The sequence below is a fragment of the Pipistrellus hanaki genome, assembly GCF_964339955.1.
Source record: "Pipistrellus hanaki genome assembly, chromosome: 10".
Taxonomy (NCBI): Eukaryota; Metazoa; Chordata; class Mammalia; order Chiroptera; family Vespertilionidae; genus Pipistrellus; species Pipistrellus hanaki.
The window spans coordinates 46,207,822-46,234,657 of record NC_140512.1 but is presented as its reverse complement, the minus strand read 5'-3'; the positions used below and the strand labels follow the sequence as shown (position 1 = coordinate 46,234,657).

Here is a 26,836-nt window from a genome sequence, read left to right as displayed (position 1 = left end):
TGGGAAAAAGAGGGGGATATACGTAATGCTTTCAACAATAAAGATTTAAAAAAATAAATCTGAAGAGACTGAACATTTTTTCTGCAGACATTTTTTCACATTATCCTATTGGGTTAAACACATCCCCCGACCAGTAGGTGGGGGCTCAGGACACAAACCATATTACTTGTAGATAAAATTAAGAACCTTATGTTTTTTCTGTACATCTGAGTTTATATATTTTGTTTGACTTCACTATTATTACATTGTCATGGTGACTTGGTGGAACTGGCCAGGTGACCAGAACAATATTTCCAGGTTAACCCTGGAAAATATATTTTCAAAAGTTTATGAGTGAAGTTTCTTGGCCTTGATATCTGGTTGTTGCTTCCAGCCAGAGAGAAATATTTATGAGATGTTCGTGGCAGCTGAAGTTTGTATTCTTATTGCTCAGCGAGCAGATCTCTGTAAGAAAGGGGTGGGTCTGGCCAGTTGCTGCTTGCTGCTGTAATATTCCAGGAGCAGATACATTTCTCATCCCCTTTTGATTCTGTCTTATCTTGATTTCAGTTTACTCATTCATACCAGACATTTGTCTAACACTTTGCACCAAGCACTATGCTAGATCAGTTGCTGTTCTCAAAAACATCCTAGCTGGTGGGCAATAAAGACATCTCTGCATCATTGAAACAGGTGCTTCAGCTCTGAGGAAGGGATAATATTAGCACAGAGGGTCTGGCTCTGGTAATCTTTGTGTTTAGCTCCCTGTTGTGGAAGTAATGAAAATACAAAATTCTCTGAAATAGCCACATACTTGACAGATGGCTCCAACTGCTGAGATCCATCCCTTTGAGGCCATACTTCCTGAAGGCTGTTCTCACCTAGTGATGGAATACTGTGGGGTTACTAAGGCAGGTTAATTCTGTTGACATTGACCTCTCCCCTCACCCCCGACCTCTCCTACCTCCCAGCACATGCGCTCAAACCACACCCACCCCAGTGTCTTGTGTCCATTGGTTATGCTTATATGCATGCATTCAAGTCCTTTGGTTGGTCTCTTAATCCCTTCCCCCAACCTTTCCCTGCCTTCCCACTGTAGTTTGACAGTCTGTTTGATATTTCTTTGCCTCTGTACAGAAAATGTCCTTCTAATGGCTTGATGGGAACCTGTTCCTTTTCTGAATCTCTTAATTAAAGCCAATTAGATCTTCAAATTTTTTTTTTTTTAAAAAAGCAAGTTCCAAATAGTGAAATCAATACAAGCTGTGTGCAACTTTACAAAGGAGTGTACCACAGTATATGATGTGGAATTCAGTGGCAAGCCAAGAGGAGCCATTGGACTGATAGTGGGAGTGCCTGACTTTTGGTGACTTTATGCCACCTCTTTGTGAATTTATGCATTGATCTGTATGGCCACTGTACAGTTCTCCTGGAGAATGCTGCCTTGGTTTTTTTGTTTGTTTGTTTCATTTTTTTTCTTTGTTGGAACATCAGAATTATGGCTATAGAAGAGCAGGAATGTGAAGATGGAATATTGATCAATTTTGGAATGGGAATTGGGAAATGATCATTTATACAGACTTTTTGTGTTTATAAAATACTTATGTAATATTTTCAGACCTGAAAATATAGTCTTATTAAAATAACATTCTCTTTATTAACAACATAAAAGAGAAATCACCAAATTTTACAAATCATCTGAATTTTCTCATTTTAGCTACTAGAATCTTGACTGCAATATTTAGTAGGAATAATCCAAACCAGTTTTTTATACTACAAGACTTGGAGGTACTCATTATTTTCTAATATAAAGATTAGGAGATATAAAAGATTACTGAGTGACTAAATGCACATTATGACATAAGAACTCCAAATGAGTAGCAGGAACCCTCTTGGATCCCCAATATCTTTCCCCTCTCTATCATAGTAACAGAATTTTTAGCTAATCAAAAATTTGGCAGCTGATTACATTTTACAGATTCCTCTTATAAGTATGTGTTGCCATGTGATCAAGTTCTGCCAATAGAGTCTGAGAAGAAGTGATATATAATTTCTAGGTGATGTCCTTAGAAAGTAAGCCCTTCCTTCCCCTTTGCCTTGGCCTCTTCCTTGTGCTGGAAGATAATTTTTGGTTGTCTTGGACCATGCAGGTGAGGTGACTACCTGGGAAATATGGAACAATTATCCATCCTAGATTGGCTCCATGGTTCCTGACACTGTGGAGCTGTAACAGCAGCTCTGACTGCTTACACCTTCACTGCAGGACTGTTAGTGAGAAACAAGCATCTCCCTTCTTGTAGAACTGTAGTTTCTTGTACCTTACACAAATAACTCAGGCTCTACCATAAATGCATACAATAATATATATAGCTTCATGATGAAGTAGTTTTAGTTATGTATTCTTATAGTCAAAAAAACATTTTATTTGACCTGAGAAAATTACTCGTGATATATTACTAAGTGAAATAAAAAAAAAAATTCTGTATGATACCAATATTTGTAAAATAAAACATGTATGCCCAAAGAAAAGTACAAACAGCACTTATTTTTTAGGTGGAAAGTTTTGAGTAATTTTAAAAAGCATTTTCTAAATTTTTCATGATGAACATATGTTTCTTCTGCAATTGGAAAAAAAACTTACTTTAAAATAAGCACTGTATATAAGTATCTGTCTATTTGTCTGTCTATAGGTCTATTTAAAGGATATATAGGGTGTTCTTATGTCAACATCCAATTTCTCTTCACTGAGAAAAGCTAAGTGAATGACCTTTCCCCAGGTTAGTCTGGATTCTTTCCCTTGTATTGACAAAGTTCTGCTATTTCATTTCCCGATTGTCCTATATTATATTCATTTTTCCCCATCAGGGCTGGATGTTCTCATCATACTTTAGAACTTGTATTAGGATTTTTTATTTTTTATTTGAAGAAAGTCTTGAGTCTTTGCTTAAACACTTGCCCCAACTCCTCCTTAGGCACAATTTTAGCAATACTGTGGGGTTTAAGTTTTGCTGGTTCCAATATACTCTGCCACTAGGTGCTTATTAACTAGGAATTTAAAAAATATTTTTGGAGTTAGTTTCTTCAAGATGTGATAACTTACAGGTTCTCTAATATAAATAAACTAGAGGTCTGGTGCATGAAAATTCATGCACTAGTGGGGGTGTGTGTCCCTCAGCCTGGCCTGCCCCCTCTCACAGTCTGAGAACCCTTAGGGTAGAGAGGTGACCCAGTGATCAGGGGAAGGCAATACCCCAGCAGCATAAGCCTCAACCTGCCCTTGTTACCTGAGCCTCGAGCAGCTCTGAGTGGCTGGGCAGCCACAATCAGAGGCTTGTCTGCACCTCGGGCTGGCCCTGGGTGGCTGGGGGACTGAGGAGACTGGGGGACTCTGGAGGCAGGCATGCAGAGTGGCTGGACTCACCTTGGGGCGAGCCCAACAGTGCTGTGCACTTGCTGCCCCAGTGGGGCTGAGGGGATTGGGGGTCCCCATCTTGTGGCTGTGGGTGCCACCATCTTTTGAGGATGTGACAGTCAATTAGCATATTCCTGTCTTATTGGCTATGAGCACTGCCATCTTTGTGATGGTGTGATGGTCAATTAGCATATTCTCTCTTTATTAGATAGGATTCTATCCTGCTTCTCCTTATATTCTCTGTCTATTTGAGAAAGGGAAGGATGTTTAAAATTCTCTGTTAAGAAGAGTCTCTTTTTTTTAAAAGAAATATGTATTTTATTGATTTTTTTTTTTTTTACAGAGAGGAAGAGAGAGATAGAGAGAGTTAGAAACATCGATGAGAGAGAGACATCAGTCAGCTGCCTCTTGCACACCCCCTACTGGGGATGTGCCTGCAACCAAGGTACATGCCCTGGACTGGAATCTAACCCAGGATCTTTCAGTCCGCAGGCCAACACTCTATCCACTGAGCCAAACCGTTTTCGGCAAGAGTCATTTTTTATAAAAAAAATTTTTTTTTGTTGAATTCAGAGAGGAAGGGCAAGGGAGAGAGAGAGAAACATCAATGATGAGAATCATTAATCAACTGCCTTCTGCATGCCCCCTACTTGGGATCAAGCCTGTAATATGGGCATGTGCCTTTGACTGGAATTGATCCTGGGACCCTTCAGTCTGCAGACTAAAGAAGTGTCACTTTCTAAAATGAAGGGGGGTGTTTTTAAAGGTCTGGGCTAGTTTTCCATCTTGATTCTTGCTTTCCAGAAGTTCTGGAACCAGACAGAGTTGACCACCTTTCTTTAGAAACAGCAGCACGGTTCCTCCTGTATTTGCATCCTGTGAATTATATCAGACTTCAGATGCTTTCCTATTTTATTGAAAGGAGTGATTATGTAGAGAAACCACCAAGGAAGAAAAGAAAAGGAACATTAATTAGATAATAATATTTTCTAGACACCGGGCTGGGTAATTTCATATGTCCTTTTCCTATCACAATAGCCCTGTTAGGTGAACATGATTATAATTTCTAAAAAGAGGAATCTGAAGATCTGATAGGTTAATTGATTCCTCTAAGGACACAGCTGACTGGTTGATTTGGGAAGCAGACCTGAATCTGTCTGACATTGAAGTACATTGTCTTTCTATGAATGGCTGCAAGTGCCCCATTTATAAATCCCCTTATAAGGAGCTGGTCATGAGGTGTGTGTCTCATTGAGATCTGGGGCTTGTCTGAACCTGGGAGCACTTGGCTTTGGATGAGCAGAGATCTAAAAGCTCTGTTGGCCATCTCTTCTTAGCATGACCTTACAGTATTAGGAGAAACCCCTCAATCTCCTAAGTCTCCTCTGAAAAAAAACACAATGCTCAACTTGTTAAAATGTAATTTTCAAAATTTTCTATAATTGAGTTTTACATAACTTCTAAAAAAATAAAGCTTGAATTTCTACTTTTATTTTATTTTACAGAAAAGTTACAGGGAGTATAGAGAGATCCCTCTTGTTGTCACCCAATTTTCCTGCTGTTATTATATATTTATTATCTTATGAAATTCATGCAAAAGCAGGCCTTTCTTTCCCCAGCTGCCTGCACCAGCTTCCCTCTGACACCCAGGATCCAGGCTTCCCTCCGGCACCCAGAACCAGGGCTTCCCTCCAAGCCCCAGCTTTATATGGAAGGTCATCTGGAAGGACGTCCAATCTATTGTAATTAGCATATTAGCTTTTATTATTATAGACTAGAGGCCTGATGCACAAAATTTATGCACGGAGGGGGGTTCTCTCAGTTCTGTTTGCACCCTCTGCAATTTGGGACCCCTACACCTTTTTCTTATCTTTTTCTTATCTTAGCTGACCTCTTCACATTTAAAAAAATTAACTGAAGTATCACCTATTCTAGAAAATACTCTTTGAACAAATATCTTTACAATCTGTATTAACTATTTTCATAGTATACCATTCTTTTTCTTTAACAGCTACTTATAGTGGATGCAATGTGGTTTCCATTCTTGCATCTGAATTTTTTCTTCTTGCTCTTGTAATAGAAAAGCTTATCCAATTTACATTTGCCCTTCAAGGACTTATATTTGGTTCAGTTTCTAGTTGGCTCCTTGCTTTTTTTAAAGCAATAAATTTGGGTAGTGATAGTAAGCCTCACTTGTAATCAAGCCTGTAGGTCTCTCTATCTAAACATTTGTATAATGGCTATCATTTCAGCATACCAGAGGTTGTGTTTATTTATAGAAAATAACAATAAATGTTACCTGATAATTTGATCTTCTAGTAATATATTATAGTAAGATGTATTATTCTAGTAATTTAACTATTACAAAATGGAGACATATGGAAATAAATTACATTGAACAATAAAGAATGACTCAAATTCAAAGCATGGTACATTTAGGGCCTCCCTTGTCCTGTGCCTCAGATATCATAGCATAGTACACAGTTCACATGGAACTCAGCTTCCTTTAAAATAGGAAGGTATGCCATACTCATGAAGCAGCTACTTCCACACATTTTAAAAAACTTAATTCATAGTACATACTCTTTGTACTAATTATTGGAAAATCATCTTAGCAATTGCCTCTGTTCCTCTCTGTATTGTTGCCTTACATTCTGATGTTATTACTGCGCTTTTATCATCCACTTGCTCTAATAAGATTGTGAATTATTTAAGGGCAAAGATTATGACTTGAGCTTGTCTTTCTCTGTCATGGTATCTTGATAAATACTCAAATGCCATCCAGTCCAAATGACTGATGAGAGAGGCCCACTGTTGCTGGAGACCTCTGATTTTTATTTAAGGGCCTTACTTATTCTGCACCTTTACAAAGAGGTGAGTAGGGGCTGAGGAAATTTGAGGAAACCCAGATAGAATTCTCCTCCTAAAACATTTTGCTAAGCTGGAGACCAGGACCACTGGGCATTTGTCCAACTAAAACCCGGACACACAGCAATAACTAAGGCACTGGTCTCCTACTGCTAATGCATGGGGATCAAACCCCAGCCTGCAGGAACTCACCCCTGTAGTCAGGACCAGGCCACTGGGTAGACCTGGGCTGTTGCTCCTAAATCTGGGGAGTGTGAGACTTCCCATGGCTGCAGGCTAGAGGCCCTGGACTCCGCACCATGTGCTGTGCAGGTTGGTCAGCTGAGAGACTTCTTCACCTGGGATTGCAGGGTGGTTTGGCCAGGTTCTGTTCACCCCATGATCTCTGGTCAGCTCGGCCTGTCGCTCTGTGATTGCAGGGTGCTACTTGCCTGGGTCCAAGCCACCTGATGCTGCCTGCTTGGGTCCCCATCTCAGATTGGGTCTGCTGTCACCTGTCCAGGTTCCCGACTGCAATTTGGATCCTATCCATTGCATAGGGCCTCTGCCTGTGCTGCCTGCATATGCAAATTTACCTGACATCTTTGCTGTATTAATTTGCATATCACTCTTGATTGGCTGTGGGCATAGTGAAGGTACGGTCAATTAGCATTTTTCTCTTTTATTAGTGTAGATATAATCTAATGCATTTGTTAAAATGAAGAATCTAGCATTGATACATTCATTACCTATTCACTAAACTATAGACCTTCTCCAAATTTTACCAGTTTCTTTTCCTGGATCCAATCAAGGCTATCATGTTGCATTTCATTCTCAGTTCTTAGTGTACTCTGTAATGTTTCTCAACCTATCTCCCTTTGATTTTCATGGCCTTAACAGTTTTGGAGATTACTGTACAGGCATTTTATAAAATGTCCCTCTATCTGGGTTTGTTTGATCTTTTTTTTCATGGTCAGACTGGGATTATGGGCCTTTGGGGAGGGGAAGTGCCCTTCTCATCACATCTCCTCATGGGTAATGATATCATTATGGCTAATCACTTGTCATGTGATCCTCCATGGCTTGGTTAAGGTGGAGTCTGCTGGGTTTCTCTGATGCCTAGTGCTTTAGTTCCCTTTTCAGACTCTCTTGCTTAAAAATCTCTAAGTCCAGCTCACTCCCAAGGGAAAGGGAATGAAGCCCAGCTTCCTACAGTGGTCTCCTGAATCTTGTCTGAATCTTCATACATATGCAAACAGACAAAAAGGGCTCCTACTCTACCATCTACTGAGGCGCCCCATTCATTCACGTTCTCCATACCTGCTGGTGTTTATCATGTTTTTCCTCTAAGACCGTGATCCTTGCTGCATGAAGGCCAGGAATGATTCCTTTCCCCCTCTGAGGACCTAAATTATACAGAACCAGAGCCCCAACCCCATCTCCTCATAGGGTAGTGGGAAAGAGGCTGGAAAAATTCTGAATATATATATGCTACAGCTTTTGTTCCTGTTACACATGCTTGTTAATGATGTGCCTAGGCAGCCCAGTTTCTGAATTTCTGGACTCATTAAGAGAACTGATTTGTTTAGGTTATCAGCTGCTATAGAAGAACTGCCTTTTCGCCATCTAGTGGCAATGCAGGCACAATTCTAGGAGGCCCTGAAAAGGCTGCCTGTGCACTGGAATACACACTGCCAGTGAGATATGTCAGATTGTAGACCAGGGATGGAGCTGTACTTAGCCTTGCAACTTCATGGGTGAGGGAAATTTTTGGGTGAAAGTTTCAGACCAGAGTCCTTGAAACTGAAATCGTGTAGCTACTTCTTTCTCCTGGACTTGGCTTTTTGTGTCATGGCTATCCTCCTATCATCTCCAACTCCCCTCCCGCCACCCCCCCCCCCCTCTGTGTTTACCACTGTCCCATCTTTGAGACACACATGGTGGCCTGTACTTCTTTCTCTCCATTCTATGGTAATGGCATGAGGAATCATACTTATTGGAGAATTCTGTGGAAGGAGGGCTGGGCTTGAAGATACTAGAGGCCATGGCATGGGAAAAATATCTAGTTAGCCCTTACTCCACATAATTGCCAGCATACAATTAATTTACTGTAAAATTAAGTAAAATTTACATTTTTGTCCTCAATTCTTTGATTTTACAATAAAATAAGAGGGTAACATGAAAAACAGAGTAGAAACCAGAGCCATTGCTCTCTAAGCAATGCAAAGTACATTATTTTAATAAAACCCAGAACACAAAACTGAGTCTTCATGTTTTGCATGGGAAGTATCACATTTTCCTAAATTGCTGCAGATAATTCCATTTTCTTCACCAACACACTATGCCACCCCTGTTGAAGGAAAGTAGAAAATAGCTATTATTTTGAAATGTGTTTTTCAAAAAATACAACTCTGTACATTAATTGCTAGATAATTTTAGGCCAGCATTTTTCTTTTTTTAAAATTTTTTATTATTTTAAAAATACATGTTTTTATTGATTTCAGAAAGAGATAGGGAGAGGGAGAAAGTGATAGAAATATCACTGATGAGAGAGAATCATTGATTGGCTGCCTCCTGCACATCCACACTGGGGATTGAGCCTGCAACTTGGGCATGTGTCCTGACTTGAATCAAACCTTTTCATATGTCTACTTCAACCACGGGGCTAGGCAAGCATTTTTGTTATTGGATTTAACCAATTATATCAATTTCCTATGTGGTTTAGCCTTTTAAAAATTATTGTTAATTTATTTTTTAAAGTTTATCTTTATTGTTGAAAGTATTACAAATAACCCCCTCTATGGTTATAACCCCCATTAACCTCCTCTACCCTGAACCCACCTACCCTTCAGGCCTTTACCACACTATTGTCTGTGTCCATGGGTTATGCGATACTTGCACATAAGTTCTTTGGTAAATCTCCCCCTCCACAAGTGAGCCTTTTCCTCAGGCTTTCCCTCTGAGATTCACCAGTCTGTTCCATGCTTCTATGGCTCTGGATCTATTTCATTCATCAGTTTATTTTGTTCATTAGATTCTACATATGAGTGAGATCATGTAATACTTGTCTTTTTCTGACTGGGTTTAGCCTTGCTTAATACCAGTAATAAAGTAGCATCAATAAACCATTATATTTATGGCAATATGTATGTATGTATGCATGTGTGTATGTATGTATGTATATATGTATCTATCTACCTACCTACCTACCTATCTATTTTTTAGACCATTCTAGGCTTTCTGGATACACATCAGTCAACTACTATGCTTTGTATGATGTTCCATGGCCCAGACTCTAGAGAAGGGCAGGGCAGGGTGCGAGAGAAGAGCAGTTATATCTGCAGTCAAAAGTCACCATAAAAACCCTGCTCTTGTCTTTCTCTGACAGATTTCACTTAGCATAATGCTCTCCAGGTCCATCCATGCTGTCGCAAAAGTTAAGATTTTTTGTCTTTTTTATGGCCAAGCAGTATTCCATTGTGTGAATGTACCACAGCTTTTTTATCCTCTCATTTACCGATAGGCACTTGGGTTGTAAGTAACGCTGCAATGAATCAATGTCACCTGATAAATTCAATAAAAATGGAGAGATTCATCTCTCATCCAGGTTTTCTGGCCTGTGGCAGATTATGATCTTCCCTTCTGTGTCTCCACAGCTGTAGGCCTGAGGTCTTATAAGATGTGTTCCCTGGAAGCAGGGGTCTTGCATGCTCACTGCTGTGCTCCTGTGCCCGGTACACTCTTACCCTATCTGAATGAATGGAAATATGGTCCTAAAGTCCATTGTATTATTCTTTCTTTTTTTTCTTCTTTTTTTTCTTTCTTCTTCTTTTTTTTTACTTGTGAACATTTTCATGAATTTCCCTCCATGTAGCTTCAAGCTACCAGGACACAGGCCCCACCAACACCCTTCATCTTCTCCTCGGCTCTTCTGCTGAAGAACTTGGCCTTCACAATGACAGGCTGCTCTGGGAGCTTTCCCTTCCCCAGAACGTTATAGTAGTCTGATCGCACCACATCAATGATAGGAGCAGCTCCAGTCTTGTTGGCAGCATTTACCCGTGTCTGCTCACTGACCAGGGTCCGTTTATCAAGGTTGACAGTTGGGCAGGAGCTCTGGTTCTTTAGGTGGTAATGCCTCACACCAGCTTTCCCACAGAAACCTGGGTGATATTTGTCAAAGTTGATCCTGGGATGATGCAAGCCACCAGCATTACTGTGCTCCCCCACCCCACCCTGGGTGTTTCCTGCGCTTGCTGATACAGCCATGGCCATGGCTCAGGTGCCCCCAAAGTTTTTGGGTCTTCCTCAGTCTGGATGGCATGTTTATGGCCGAGTTGCAAGAGGGAGGATCTTGTGAAGTCTCCCACATTCCCTAAATTTTTTGATAACTGTGCTAGTCTTTTTTTTTTTTTTTTTTTTCTCATTTCTTTGAGCTCATCTTCTTCCTCATTTCCTTTCTCTAAGACCTTGATGTGAGATACATGCCAAGTCAAGTGTGTGAGGATTGTTATCATAAAGGGCAAATGACTTCAAGACCCTTATTAACAAGAATGGCTTCTCTACCTAATCTATATTTTTATTATTTGGCACTTAATATTTTGGTTCTCTGATTGATTTCTTCTCAAAACTTCCCCTACTTCTCTCTTTTATAAGGAAATATTTTGAAAATTCCTGCATTTATTCAGCTTTAATGCTTATATGTCAAAGTTCTTTATGTGAAAATAAAATTTATTTTTATACATGAGAGCTCACATTTGGCAAGGTATGGAATCAGAATGTTTTTGATCCCACCTTTCTTATTGGGAGGTCTTATCATACTATGTGCTGGTGTCTAGATGTTAGCCCGTGACCGTAGAGGAGGAAAGCTGGTGTCTGTTTTCCTGTTTCACATCTCTGAGTCTAAGGTCAGAGTTCATTCATGTGCATGCAAATACAGAGGGGATTATAACTTCTGAACTGTCTGTTCCTGGTCACAGCTGTTCAGCCTCTGCTTGAGGACAGTTTACAGAAGGGTAAAGCTAAATCCACGTTTTGTGGTGTGAAAATTTACCGTGAGTGTGGTGTCACCCTCAGGGGATCTGAAGCTCAGCCAGGAACTGAACACGTTCATCAGCAGGGAAGCAGGGCACCCCCTGAGCCTGCCGTGAGGGACTCCTTCCCCAGCCATGCATATTGCCACCCTAGGACTGCTGATGGTGGTGGCAGTGGCCGAATTTCTCATTGGCATGATTGGAAATGGAGTCCTTGTGGTCTGGAGTTTTGTAGAATGGGTAAGAAAACTCAAGGAATCCTCCTACAACCTCATTGTCCTGGGCCTGGCTGGCTGCCGACTTCTCCTGCAGTGCCTAATTATGGTGGACCTAATGCTATTTTTGATTTTCAAGAACTGGGCCCAATTTCGCTTCCTCAGTATCCTCTGGGTTGTGGTCAGCCAGGCCAGCCTGTGGTTTGCCACTTTCCTCAGTGTCTTCTACTGCAAGAAGATCACAACCTTTGAACACCCTGTCTACCTATGGCTGAAGCAGAGGGCCTATAGCCTGAGTGCCTGGTGTCTTCTGGGGTGCTTCCTGATCAATCTGATAATTATAACTAATATTGGCTTAAAGCTCCAGAGTCCTTTCCAAGGAAACCGCAGCATCCTGTACTCCCTTTCAGACTGGCAGTATCTGGATATATTACAGCTGAATGCAGGAAGTGGGTTTCCTTGCTCTGTGTTTCTAATTTCCTCTGGGATGTTAATTGTCTCTCTGTATAGACACCATAAGAAGATGAAGTTCCATACTGCTGGCCGAAATGATGCTCGAGCCAAAGCTCACATCACTGTCCTGAAGTCCTTGGTCTGCTTCCTTATACTTTACTTGGTTTACATCGTGGCCAGCCCCTACTCTATCACCTCCAACTCTTCTCCTGTTAATCTCACCACTATCTTCATCTCAGAGACACTCATGGCTGCCTATCCTTCTCTTCATTCTGTCATATTGATCATGGGGAATCCCAGGATAAAGCAGGCTTGTCAGAGAATCTTCTGGAAGACAGTGCATGCTTGGAAATCCTGAGGCTTGTGAAAGAAGTGGCCAGCCCACTAATGATTTTCTCATATCATTGATGTTTTTATCTCACTCTCCTATCTTTCTCTTTCTGAAATCAATAAAAATATATTTTAAAAAATCAAACTATTTCTCTCTTGGCAATGCAAAGTACATTATTTTAATATATTATAGAAATCAATGCTTAGGTCAGGGGCTTGGGTGGAGGTGGACAAAGGGGGAAAAATTGGGGGATATCTGCAATAGTTTCAACAATAAAAAATTTAACTAAAACAAAAAGAAAAAAATCAATACTTGGGCTTTATGTTTGGTAAGAGGATGCTCTGTTCAATATATATAGTAAGTAATTTCTTTTAAAATTACATCTATAAGTTACATTTTTTTCTAATAGAGAAAATAGAGATTAGGAATAATTAATTCAGTGATTATGAATTTTTTGAAATTTCACTATGCATTAATGTTAATTATTTTGGATAAGCTTTAAAAAAGGTGTATCCAATAATTTTCTCATTTCTTTAAGATAGTAGGTCTAGTTATCTAATAAAAAAAAGAAACAACAACAAATCATCTTTATATTTTTGAAAGGTTCTTTGAGTTGTAAAAGTCAGTTGGCTGCCATGATCTGTATTAAGCTTCAAAGTCCAAACCTGGACTGGGGCAAGACGGGTGTGAGGGGACTTGCTTCTGTTCCCAAAAAGAACACTTCTCCTTGAAGAGGTCAGGCCACATCCTCTCTGGTCATTTACCATTCACACTACCCACGCTGGCATCTCTGCAGCCTGAAGCCAGAGTCTGAGCATGCATGGCTTTGAATTGATGTAGAGTCAGCTCCGTTGCAGCAGGAACTGTGTCTATTTTTGTTTTCTTCTAGGTTCCTGATGCCTAGAACACCATCTAGACCAGTGGTCGGCAAACTCATTAGTCAACAGAGCCAAATATCAACAGTACAACGATTAAAATTTCTTTTGAGAACCAAATTTTTTAAACTTAAACTATATAGGTGGGTACATTGTTATTAACTTAATTAGGGTACTCCTAAGCTGGCCTTTGCTAAAAAACTCAAGGGGCCAAAGAAACGCATGTGGCTCTTGAGCCGAAATTTGCCCACCACTCATCTAGCCCATCATAGGCATTTAATAAATGTTCTAAATTATTGGTTTGCTGTGCTCACTAATCTTACAACTTCTCTTTCTCTTTATATTATAAAGAAACTGAGGCCCAGAGAGGGCCATGGACTGCCCTGAGGTTCCCTAGAGAGCCTATGGCAGTGCTGGGACCAGAACTTAGTGTCCTGACTGCTGGGCCAGGGCTCTTTCCTGGACATGCTATTTTTCTGAAGAGCTAGCTTTGCTTTCCCCTGAATCCAATCCCTCTTTCTATGTACTTTCTAAAAGCCACAAGTTTTAGCTTTCTTTAAACACCTGGCTTTAGGTTTAGTTCTAGGGGATCTGGAATCTAATGAACAATCCTTAATATACCTAATTTTTTTTTCACTTTTTATACACCATGCTAATCTACTTTTATTAATCTATTCTCTCCAACATGTGTCTTTTCCTTACTGAATGTTATGGACTGAGGTTCATGCTAGGCCCATGTGGATGCTAGTCATCAAGAGGGGAGCTGGCTCCGCTGATATCATTGTGAGTTGTGTGAGGTCAAGCAGCATCTTTTGTCTTCTGGGATAATTCATCCTTTCAAGTAGAGATATGCTTCTCCTTGGTTATATTTTTAGTAGCAGGACATTATATCATGGCTATGTTTATGCCGATGTCCTTTGTGACCAACTGTTGTAAAGATAAAAATAGTATCTAATATTTTTTTAGGACTTTACATTTTATCAAGTATTATATATAGTTCATAATTTTATTACGTCTTAATAGCAACTCTATGCAGTTAATGATGCTAAGCCCATTTTATAGACAAAAAACCTTGGGCTGGAGTGATGATTGGCTCAAGATAATCAACTATCAACTGGTAGAAATGCAGGTAAAACAGTCCCAGAATTTTAGACTCCAAGTTCTGTTGTGTAGTCCAGTAAATATTAAGTCCCTCTTATTCATATTTAGAAGAATTTATGCTAGCCTTTACCCTGTGGAATTCTCAAGTTTATGAGTATTATTAAACAGATGAAATAAGCAACTAATCTTGCAAGTTTGGTTTTGGCCTGGCAGTCAAGGTCAAATCATGACAGATGGACATTTTTAAGACTTGCTTTCCTAGGGATAAAAACTTGCATTTTCCCAATCACCTTTTGGGATTGGATTTCCTTCCTTTTCTGAACCTGATTTAGCTCATGATGGGTGTGAGGCTGCTTTGTGTTTTATCCAAGAAAACAAATCTGGAGGCAAATCTGTGCTCTTGACTTGATGCCTATGTAATTAAATCCTTTATAGTTTGCATTCTCAGAGCTGCGGCATGGCAGTTGGCTCCATGTGCACATGTATGTACATATTACTAGTATTCCTTTCTATCATGGGATCTGATCTGTGATGATGTGGCCCACAGGAGGACTGAAAAAGATTTAAATGATGTAGAAAGTAGAAAATGAAGTGCGACTCTTGCCCATTCTACTCTCTAGTATGTCTCACTGACCAAATATAGTCATATTTTACCACTTGCCTTAGTTCTTTCAGTGATTATTTCCACAACTCTAAATAAGATTTGCTTCTCTTACTTGGTTTTATCAACTTTGAAATCTAACTTCTGAATCCCATTCATCAAAGTTGGGGAAGTATATCCCTTAACCCCACTTCTGTTCCTCTCACCTAACTTTGATTAGTTTTATTTATTTGCCATTCTACCAATCATTCATTTTAAAACTTTAAGTACTATGTTTTTAAACTTTATTTATTTGAACCACAACTTATGATAGTATCTACAGAATCTGAATTATGTTGAAGGAAGTAATTGGTGCTTCAACTCCCCTATACTTCTCCCAGGACCCAATACATATGTTCAACTTCATATGAGATAATAAACTGTTGGAAGAGAATAGGCCATCTCAAAGAATCCATGGAAAGGTCAGAGTCAGTGTCCGTGTGGGAATTAAGAGGGTTTAAACCACTGAGAACCCAACCAAGTCACTGTACAGGACTGATACTGGCACCACCCCGCACATTGCACCTGTCTGCGTTGGGCCTGGACACTGCCAGTGCCTCTGTGAATGGGTCCAAGGTCCAAAATCCTGGCCATGGGCCTCTGGTTGGCTGACAGTAGGTTACTCTCCTGCCCTAGTGGACAGTCCTGGAGAGAGGACAAGTCTGATTCCCCTTCAGCTTCTGAATTATGTATTTTTAAATTTGATGAAAGAAAGTACTCAACAATTAGATTAAGCAGCAGATTCGACACAGCTGATGATGAATTGATGAATGGGAAGGCCAGTTCAAATAAATCTCTTAGAGGGTATTGTGAAGTAATAAAGAGATGAAACATGTAAAAGAGAAGAAAAGCTGTTTGACACACAGAAATAACAAGGTGGGGAGGAGCAGCACCTAAATCAAAGAACTTGTTTCTTTGAGCTCTTCCGGCAGAGATTCTGCCAGTGAAGGTGACAAAGTGAAAGAGGAAGAAGCACGTTACTCCAGAAAAAGCTATAAAGAAGCAAAAGACAGGTGAAACTTCAAGAGTTCTGCCATTTTCTAAGCAGAGCAGCAGCAGCAGACAGACAGGGTAACATGTCTCAGGTTGTGATAACAAGGTATGTCAGTGCTGGGGACTTTAAAGGAAAGGCCTATCTTAGAGAATACTGGGTGGATCCAGAAGGTGAACCGAACCCAGGAAGAAAAGTGTGTGTTTTTTTTAAGTGCTGAGCAATGGAGCCAGTGGAAGGAAAGGATTGTTAACTCTGACGATACAGTAAGAAACGGTGAAATCAGAGCCATACAAAATCCGCACTGTTCTAGTTGTTTTTATCTGTCTTTTTACATAGGCTCTCCCCTCCCCCCCAAACATTGTTTTCCAAGTTTTCCATTGTATGTTTGGATTGCAGAACAATTTGCAGTAATACTTTTTGTTAATGTGCTTTATTAAAAACATTCTGAGTGAAGCTAATTGTCAACTTTATTAAGGAGGATTACTTTGTGCCCACTACCTAGTGTAAAATAAAATCAAGTAATAAAAATAAAAGAAAAAACAGGATTAACGTCTGTGTAACTGGATTCCCAGAAGGAGATGTTAAAAATGAAAAGAAGGAATAAAGTATTCGAAGAATTAATGACCAAGAATTGCACTGAGTAAATAAAGATAAAACAAACAAATGAAAAAAACTAGATTGAAAAGGCTCACAGAGTGTGAAACAAGATGAATAAATTGGGACAGAACCCTTCACTCTTATGTACGTTATAGAAAAACTTAAGAATATCAAAGATTTTCTTAAGAGCTTTACAAAAGAGCATATCCAGAATCAGAGTGACCTTCTCAGCAGACTGCAGGTCAATAGATTCTGCATTACAAATGTTTTAGTAAATGTTTTATTCTTAATTTCGAATGACACCAAGAAGAAAAGTTTAGAAATATTTTTATGCCTAAAATAAAACATCTTTGGGCTTTAAAAAGTATATATATAGTGACATATGTTCATATAGTAGAATATTATTCAGCCATAAAAAAGGAAGAAGTTCTCATATAAGCTACAACATAGATACAAATTAAAAACATAATGCTAAGTGAAAAAAAGCTTGTCATAAAAGGCTATATACATATCATATGATTTCATTTACTATATGAAAGGTCCAGAATAGGAAAATCTATGGTGATTAAAAGTAGATTAGTGGTTTCCAGGGGCAAAATATAGAGAAAATGGGTAGTGATTGCTTATGTGTGTAGGGATTCTTTAGGAATCATGAAGATATTCTAAAATTAAATCGTGGTGGTAATTGCTTAACTCTATATGAAAAAAAAAACAACACTGAATTTACACTCAAAGACATATTAAAGACATAAAGATTGTTGCAATGTTTTAAAGGTAGAACTGGCAGGATTTAGCTATAGAATGGATCTGAGATATCAGAGAGGAATCAAAAGTCATTCTGTTCCATGCCTCTGGACCTATTTTGTTTGTCAGTTTATTATGTTCATTAGATTCTACTCCTAAGTAAGATCGTGTGATATTTGTCTTTTTCTTACTGGCTTATTTTACTCAATATATCTTGTAGGGTGGAGGGAGATGGGAAGGTAGTAGGAGTGTCGAACTCAATCAGAGAAGGGGCCAAAATCTAAAATCCAGCCTAAATCGCGGGCCGAATGGTTTACTGAACAGTCATAAACTGACAATGTCATAAACTGACAGCGGAGTGCAGTGATGACAGCGTGGTGCGGGCCACATTGTGGGCCTTGTGTTTGACACATGTGGATAACCAATAAATACAGACAGTAGTGTGGTAAAGGCCAGTGTGGGGCAGAGGCTGGGAGGAGAAAGGATAAAGAGGGGTATCAGGGGACATCTGTAATACTGTCGATAACAATCATAAAAAAAGGCTAATAATATTGAAAAATACATTGACAATTCTATCAGACAGTGTTATATATTTTTTTTTTCAATAGTCATACCACTTTTTAACAAATTTTCAAAGTGAGGGGAAAAAAGTGATTCTAACATTTTTGGCCTTAGTAACTTTCAGAGTTATTAGCTTATCTGGAGAAGACAGTGGGTGAAGTATATTAATCTGGGGGTAAGATTTGGAGTTTTGTTTTGGACAAGTTATATCTAAGATGTTTATTAGAGATGCTGAGTAGAGAGCTGAACATATGAGACTAGAAGTCAAGGGAAATGATCAAACTGGAGATGTACATTTGGGAGTTGTTAGATTAGATATGGTGTTTAAAATCATAAGACTGGTATAGATTAATAAGGAAGTGAGTGTATATAGATAAAAGAAGAAGTCCAAGACTAAAACTCAGGAACTCTGATGTTGGGAGATTATAGAGATATGGTGGCATCAGTAAAGGACACTGGAAATAAGTAGCTGGTGGACAAAAGATCATGATGTCCTGGGGGCCAAGTACAGGAAGAGGAAATGACTAACTTTGTCAAATGATGCTGATAATATCAAGTAAAAGGAGAGCTGAGAACTGACCTTTAGGTTTAACAATATACAAGACATTGGTGATTTAGAACGAGCAGTTTTAGAGGGGGCTGAAGTCCCTATTTCCTTGCTAGTTGGTGGCTGAGGGTCCTTCTAGTTTCTAGAGATTATTCACATTTCTTGCCTTGCAGCTTCATTCTTCCATCTTCAAAGGCTACAATGTTTGGTCAGGTCCTTCTCATGCTTTGAATCTCTGTGGCCTCTTTTTCTGTTGTCACATCTCTCTGGCCAAATATTCTGCCTTCCTCTTCTACTTTGAAGGGCCCGTGTGATTACATTGGTTTACCCAGATAATCCAGAATAATCTCCCCTTTTTAATGTCTATAAATGTCATAAGCACATCTGCAGAGTTGCATTTTTCCATGTAAGATACCTATTCATGGGTTCTGGGGGTTAGGGTGTGGACATTTTTATGCCTCACACAGAAGTCATTAAAGTATAGGTTGTACTTTAAACCTTCAGAATAGAAAATATTGCCCAAGGAAATGGTATGATTGCTTCCTGTATCTTTTTTTTTTTTTTTTTTTGAGATTATTTTACCCATACTTGTCCTATATGCCCCAATCGCTTGCGTATTTAGAATTCCAGACTTGGGATATCTGGATAGGCATTTTACCAAGTTCTCAACAAGAGGACTGGTACCCACTTTCTTGACCTTGTTAATCTCATGATCTGTGGCTAAGTCCAATTTCTACCCATCCTTCACCTTCTCTCAGTCATCTCTGCCTCTTGGGCTCTGCTGCTGCCCTGAGCATATGCTCTCCTTATATGTAGGTGACTTATTGCCCTTGCTCTGGAACTGTCAGCCTCCTTTTTTTTTTTTTTTAAATATATTTTATTGATTTTTCACAGAGAGGAAGGGAGAGGGATAGAGAGTTAGAAACATCGATGAGAGAGAATCATCAATCAGCTGCCTCTTGCACACCCCCTACTGAGGATGTGCCCGCAACCAATGTACATGCTCCTGTACCTTTCAGTCCGCAGACCGACGCTCTCTATCCACTGAGCCAAACCGGTTTTGGCTCAGCCTCCTTTTTTACTTGATTCGTAGCTGTTGACTTTCCTGGAGTTCCGTTTTTTGCTTCCTGTCCATCCATTAGCACTTTCCTGCTGCATGCTGCAGACAGTACATTAGTGGAATCAAGCATGACTCTTTGCAGGAAAGCTTACTCCAGTACCCAGGGTCTGACCCCAAGTGAGAGCTTCAAGCCCTTTGGATGATAAAAAGAAATAGCAGGAAAATAAAAGACAACATCTGTTGGATGCCACAGACTCTCCTGTAATTCTGAGGGTAAGAGCATGGGATTGAGACTCTGATACCTTGGGGTTCCACTCCAGGATCTGATATCTACCAGCTATGGACAATGTTAAGTTACCACTTTAATTCAGAATTTTCCCATTTATAATGTGGGGGATAACCTCAAAGGTTGGTTATGAGCATTAAATGAGATAGTAGATGACCTCCAATCCAGTGTAACAAGTGCTCACTTCATTTAAAAAAAAATAATTTATTGTTTAAGGTTATTACAAAAAGTAGTACATATCTCCCCCCCCCCCCCCACGCCCCATTGATCTCTCTTCATCTTTTTTCCTGGTTCTCCCCATCAAAAAAAAAACCCAAAAAACATAGGCTACTTGTGTGATGCCTCCAGATATTTTTACCTGGACACTTTTATTTTGAGTCTGGAGGAAACAGCAGAGTCCAGTGTGCAGCTGGTGGGCTGCAGAGCGAGTAGCGGGGTCTCATTTGTCTTTAGTGGTGTTCTCAATCCAGGATCTATATTTGTAAACATTGGTATAGATGCCAACATCCCCGCCCATGAAGTGTCCGACCTCGATCCCCTGGAGCTTGTTTTTGCAGATGACAGTAGCGATAGCCACTTCCTATCAGAGATGGTGCAGAGAGAGAGATGGTCAGATTTCTCCCTCAAGGAGCCCTCTAGTCCCCAACTTGGGCAAGCCCTGCCAACAAGTTGCATGCTGGGTCATCACCTGAGCACTGAATTGGGAGACAGGAAGCTCTAGACATATATCTGACTTTGCTGTTATTAATTAGCCTTCTGTGATCTTGAGAAAGAGAAAAACCTCTTTAGAACTCACATATAAAATGAGTCAAACCCCATTTATTTGAACTGTAAAGCCAGCTTCAGTTTCTGAAAAGTGTAAATTATTTTTGTCAGCAATGCCCATTTTCACGTGCAGCTATGAAAATAAAAGTATTATGAACTGCAGGCCTGAAACAAAACCCTTAAATGAATAAAGACATTTGTAAGGAGAGCCCATTACTGAAGAAACAATGGGGACTTGCTGCAGCCTTATCAGATTCTAAAAAAATTTGAGAGGATGAAAACTTTCTATTTTTTTTAAATATCAGGATTAAGTGGTTAACTAGACATGTACATATTCATGAAAGCTAAAATAAAGGAAAGATTACCCCAAATATTCGGCTGAACACTTTGACAAATTTCACACATAAGGAGTTCCTGTGGCTTTTTCCTTGCTCGGTCGTCTGGCAGTCTTTATCAGACATCACGGGGGCCTCCAGGGTCTGCCTCAGGTCCGGGTGCCTGCCTGAGGGGAGAAGGGAGAGAGAACCCTTCCTGTTCATAGCTGGTACTTAGCCCTTCCACCCTCTATTGCAACCAGAGTTCTGGTTGTGTGTTTGAGAAAAAGGAGGAGTAAGAAAAGAAGAGGAAATGATCCTGGACATTTATGAGAGTCAATCCTGAGGATTTTGAAATAGCATTTATGTCTCTGTAAGAAGCAGAGTTTTCTTTATACTCTGTGTCCAGGCTTGGAAGAATACGGGGTGACCTGACTCAGGTCCTCAGACGTCTCCTCTGCATATTAACGAGCCTGTATGAGAGGGAGGAGCACAACCCCTTTAATATGAATCCTGCTTCTGACAATCAGGACCCTTGTCTTGTGTGCAGTGAGATGGCCTGTGATCCAGCTGCTGAAGCCCTGAAGAGGCAGTGGGGCATCAGACATCCTGGCAAAGGAGGAGCTTTGGATTTCTAGGATAGGGGGTCTCTTTTTTCCAGACTGCTCCTGTAGTCTCTCCCTCCCCCCAATCCTCCCAATCTCCTCCCCTCTCTCCTCATCTCTACAGACATGAGTGATCTTCTTGAGGGATAATTGATGGCCCTGACTTGCTGTGAGAGGTGCACTCACCACTGTTGTCATGGCTCCAGTCCAGACCTGCAAGCAGACAGACGGTTCCTGGCCGGACGTTGCTAGTGGCGAGGGCGAGGGGCTGCACTTTGTGGCTGAAGTTGGCTGACTTGGCCAGCTTAATGAGCATGAGGTCATCCTGGGGGTAGCTATCAGTAAAGTTCCAGTAGCGGATAATATTGATGGGGCTAATGGTCTGCTCTGTCCCATCTTTGACTCTGATCCTGAAATTTCCCAGCAATACTTTCAGATTTCTAGAGGGAGAGGGTTTAGAAGTAATCACTGTCATCACCATCATCATCATTGTCATCATCATCATCATCACCACCACCACCACCACCACCACCACCACCATCACCATCACCAAAGCTGATATTGTATGTCACAGTGTGCCAGGTACTGTGCCAGGAACTTCATCTGGATTCTGGGTTACCTCATTTAATATTCATGACAAACCAATGAATGAATTCTATTTTTAATCTCCATTTTTCAGATGAAGTCACCCTTACTCCCACAGCCAGTGGTGGAGCATTTAACTTTTATATCTTTATGTAGTGTCCTTAATGGGGAGGAGAGGTAGATTGTGCATGGACGACTTGTATGCCTACATATAAGCATAACCAAAATGGACACAGACAGTAGGGGAGTGAAGGCCTGTGCTGGGAGGTCAATGGGAGAAAAGGGAGACATATGTATTACTTTCAACAATAAAGAATGAAAAAACAATTGCGCACAGCACAGATATATTATTTCCCTTCTTTCCAGCGCCAACCTATCCAGTTGGGCATTTCTGTTCTGGCAGAAGTAAGAGAATGGGATCTGAATGTTGGATAGCTCCTATTTGCTTCATCAAATCCACTCCCAGCCCTACTTTGTCCTGCTCTGTACCTTTGTAACATATGTTAATTTAAATAAATGGGTTTTGGCTAGTAGGAAGCACTAGAAAATAACCAGAGGAATAAGTGTGATGTTTGGAGTGTTTATCCTCCTGGTTCCTTTCCTATATGGTTGCCACAGATTGGCTGTTGGCTGTGTCTCATGACAAAAGGTTACAACTCATAAGGTGGTCTGTTTATAAAACGATTCCTTTAGCTCTCCTTTTCCTATTCCCTCCCATTCTCCTCACCCCTTTAGGTCAAGGGATAGTAACTGCAGCTTTGTTTGTTTTTTATTAATCCTCACAAGAGGATATTTTTTCTATTGATTTTTTGAGAGAGTGGAAGGAAGGTTGAGATACAGAGAGAAATATCCATGTGACAGAGACACATCGATGGGTTGCCTCCTGCACGTACCCCAACCCTGGGGAAAGGGATTGAATCTGCAACAGAGGTATATGGCCCTTTACCATAATTGAACCTGCAATCCCTTCAGTTAATGGGCCGATGCTCTGTCCACTGAGCCAAACCAACTAGGGCTGCACCTTTCAAATATTAACCATAGGAGTACTGAACTATTCTTTGTGTTTTTCCTATTTCCCTTGTTCATACCTTTGCTGTTCTTTTAAAAAATTCACCTCAATTTATCCAGTTTGAGTGCATCATAAGTTATCTGCTGGCCCTTAACTTATCAAACACACATTGTCAGTACAAAGCTTGAGAAAACTGATGAGAGATTGAGGCATAATATCTACAACAGGGTTCTTCAATGACAGCACTATTGACATTTTGGGCTAGGTAATTATGTGCTGTGGGGGCTGTCCTGTACATTGTAGACATTTAGCAGCATCCTTGCTCTGACTTCTGTTCACTAGATAGATGCCAATACCACAGCCATCCCCATCCCCAATTCCATTGTGACAACCAAAATTATCTTTGGACTTTGCCAAATATGCCCTGGTGGGAAAGTTGCCTCTATTTGAGAACCACTGATATAGAATGAGTAGTAGCTGTTTTGGAAGGGTGGGGATGCCCAACACTCACGGTAAGTAGCAGTGAGCTGGGGCCAGCACCCAGTTTTTTTTGATGAGGACACCCACACAGGGGTTGAAGTGAGACTTGAGGTATGCCAAATAGGGAGCATGGTCTTCTTTCTGCACAGACGAGTGAGTGCAGAAAAATGCTCCTGAGAAAACAAAATATCTTCATATATAAGACATTCTTATAACAAATAATATCATTGAAAGGAATATATACAGTTTTAAAGAAGTATTTGGCCAGGAAATATTTGACATTTTTTTCCTAATAAAAATGTAAATTGAAATGACATACCATTTTACATAATATTTATAATAATCATTTTTGTTTAATGTTGATAAGATTAAATCAAGGAAAGTATATTGAGAAGAACTCTCATTCACTGTTTGTAGGAATGTGAATTGATTCTTACTTTTTGAAAAATAATTTAGAAATAGGCATAAAAAATTATAAATGGTTTGTCACCTGTGATCTAATAGCTCCAGCCTCAAGAATCCATTTGACTAAAATAATCAGATGTAGACAAAATTATGAATAAATATTCTTATTTTATCACTCTTTATAGTAGCTAAACATTGGAAACATAAATGTCCAATACAGTAATGTTGGACATTGAAATGAAAAAGTACATATACAAATGGAGCATCATACATATTAAATTGTATAAATAATATTTATAAATATGAAACAGCAAAGGAAATACTGGTAACTTTTTTCAAGTTAAAAATAATTAAATCCAGTAATTCAATAGTCCAAGAAAAGAAGCAACAAATAAACCATTTAATGCAAAAAATATATAAATAAAGTCTGGAAGTAAATTCAAACTATTATCATGGAAGAGTGGGCTCAGCCTGTCCTGCGAGCCCTTGAATGGGGCATAGAAAGGGAAAACCCTAATTCTGCTATGACCCTTTCTCTTGACTCTTTTTTGCACCCTCTACACACTCTGCATCTGCCTTACTCCATCCTACATCAACCCATGTCTTTCAGGATAGATTAGAAGGTCATGGATACATACCAACAAGGACAGTCAAATAGAAGATAAATTTCATAGCAATCTAGATCTTTCCCTGTGACGTATCGGAGAAGATCAGTAGAGTATGGAACTTTTTCAGCTCAGTCTTCTCCTTGAGAACACCTGGTAGAATCAGTGGATATGGTTAGGCGTGGGGTTAGGCAATGAGATTGGAAAGCAGCTCTTGGCTTAAATGGGGACAGAAGAGGGTTCCACATAGACAGATGGAGGCCCTTCTGCACCAGGAAGGAGGGGACTATACCTCTGTTGGGGTCTTTCAGGGAAGGAAGGAAAAAGAACCTATTTCTTTAGATTTCTGGATCCAGGTTTCTCTATCTGCTGTTCCTAAAAACCCATCTGACTAAAAGTAGTTCAGCTGTCTCTGGGAAAGGGAGCTTTATACTCAGGACTTATATTCTCCATGGAGTGTCTGAGGCCAGGACTATAGGGGACAGAATTCTGCACCTTAGCTCAAGAAGACAGTGTCCCCAAATTTGCTCTGAACCCCCTAGTAGTTATTTATACTTTCCCTCAGCCCCTCCCTTCTTTATTACATTAGATTCATCTTCCTCTGGGGTTACTGTTTCATCACTCAGTCATCACCACCAACTTAGTCTGGCCATCCTGATCAACAGTTTTGAGCTAAGAAAATCCTATATAATAAAGAGGTAATATGCAAACGATCATTACGTCTTGATGGTAACAACCTAGATCAAGAGAGTGGGGCAGCAAGCTACATGTGGCAGAAACTACAGAAGGGCAGGGAAGCCAGCTGAGGCAAGTGGCAGCGAGCTACTTGCACACTGATTCATGCACAGTGTCACTAGTATAGGAATAAAAAGCATTCATAGAGCAGTTATTTTGGCATTTGGAGAATGGTCTGAATTCTAGATTACATCAGCTATAGGATCTATTGTGTGTAGATGAGAGTTAAGAAGGCAGGATCTCAAAGTGTTTTTTTTTTTTTTTAACCGAATGAAAAGGTTTCTCAGCCAATTACCTGCCTCTTTCATCTTGGAATAATTGGGACTACACTTTAACAAGAAAAAGAGCAGTAATGCTGATAGCTAACACCCATTGAATGCTTACTGAATCCTAGGCACTGAACTAAGTTCTTTAGAGACATTGTTAGTAGTGATTTTATATTAAGCTACTCTAATATGATGTAAATTACACTTTTGTATCACTATAAACCTTAAAATTTTCTTAAGCCCACAATCTCATTTCAATGTCACAGCTGGGGAAAGAGGAGTCAGGGATTGGCTAATATAATTTTTTTCTGTAGCTGTAGGTTACACCTGAAACAGGGAGAATTTAATTTTCTCAAAATCACTCAGGACTGGAAAGACTAGAAGTCAAATCTGGGTCTTACTGGATAAACACAGCTTTTCAAGAACATACTCTAGGCTGCATCTAATCAACCAGCATTCATGAATCTTGAGAAACTACACAAAGTTCCCTCACACCACGTCCCTCAAGTGTGAAATGAAAAGCAGATGTGGCACATACTTTTCTGAATCTTGCAATGAACACAGAGGTGGAGAGGGCTGCTTAAGGAAATGCAGGTGGGGCAAAAGTAGGTTTACAGTTGTGTGTACATGAAACACAGAGCTTATTCTTGTATTACTATTTATTAATTATCATATTATTTTCCATAAGGGCAATTGTAAACCGACTTTTGCCCTACCCTGGATACTGAGGTTCCAAGACAACATGGAGTTGTGGAAGGTTTTCTGTGATCTAGAATGGACTTACTTAACATAGGTGAAAAGTTGAGAAAGATATATACTTACTCTGAGGTTATTTCCCCCAGATATTTGGAAATATTATGGGCTAGGATGGGAGTGTGATTCTGGTTTGGGAGTGTGAGATCTAAGAGCAGAAAAGCAGGGTCACTATCTAGGAAAAGATCTGTAAAAAACAATAGATTTTCTGGGACCGCTTTGGCTCAGTGGATAGAGCGTTGGCCTGCGAACTGAAGGGTCCCAGGTTCGATTCTTGTCAAGGCATGTACCTTGGTTGCGGGCACATCCCCAGTGGGGGGTGTGCAAGAGGCAGCTGGTCGATGTTTCTCTCTCATCGATGTTTCTAACTCTCTGTCCCTCTCAATTCCTCTGTGTAAAATCAATAAAATATATTTAAAAAAAAAAAGATTTTTCTGGAGGAGGTTAGGACTATGACCTCTCTATGAGTTTCAAATTGGCATCTCTAGCCCAGACTTCCAATCACACATCTTCATATGCCTCTCAGAATCTATTGTTGCCCTCTTCCTTAGACCCCTGACATTTAGCATATTAAAATTACACCCCTCATTTCTCCAGCCTTTCAGATTCATTTTTTTTTAATCTGTTTTCCTTATTTTG

At 39.9% G+C, this 26,836-nt stretch overlaps 3 protein-coding genes and 1 pseudogene across 4 annotated transcripts in view; 2 read left to right on the top strand and 2 right to left on the bottom strand.

The window, feature by feature from the left end:
• LOC311629116 (putative inactive serine protease 58) overlaps positions 1-26,836 on the top strand; it is a 57,200-nt gene that overhangs the window by 19,812 nt on the left and 10,552 nt on the right. The gene's annotated exons all lie outside the window — the stretch shown is intronic.
• Positions 10,101-10,562, bottom strand: LOC311628773 (large ribosomal subunit protein uL15-like; annotated as a pseudogene). Its single transcript has one exon. The product of its transcript is annotated as a large ribosomal subunit protein uL15-like (transcript).
• On the top strand, positions 11,407-12,297 carry TAS2R5 (taste 2 receptor member 5; the record flags this gene model as incomplete). The annotated part of the gene is made up of 1 exon (XM_084896289.1): positions 11,407-12,297. The coding sequence occupies one exon, from the start codon at positions 11,407-11,409 to the stop codon at positions 12,295-12,297; it is 891 nt and encodes a 296-aa protein (XP_084752415.1).
• Positions 20,115-25,486, bottom strand: PRSS37 (serine protease 37; the record flags this gene model as incomplete). The annotated part of the gene is made up of 5 exons (XM_084897322.1): positions 20,115-20,255; positions 20,806-20,942; positions 21,549-21,799; positions 23,465-23,606; positions 25,474-25,486. The coding sequence occupies 5 exons, from the start codon at positions 25,484-25,486 to the stop codon at positions 20,115-20,117; spliced, it is 684 nt and encodes a 227-aa protein (XP_084753448.1).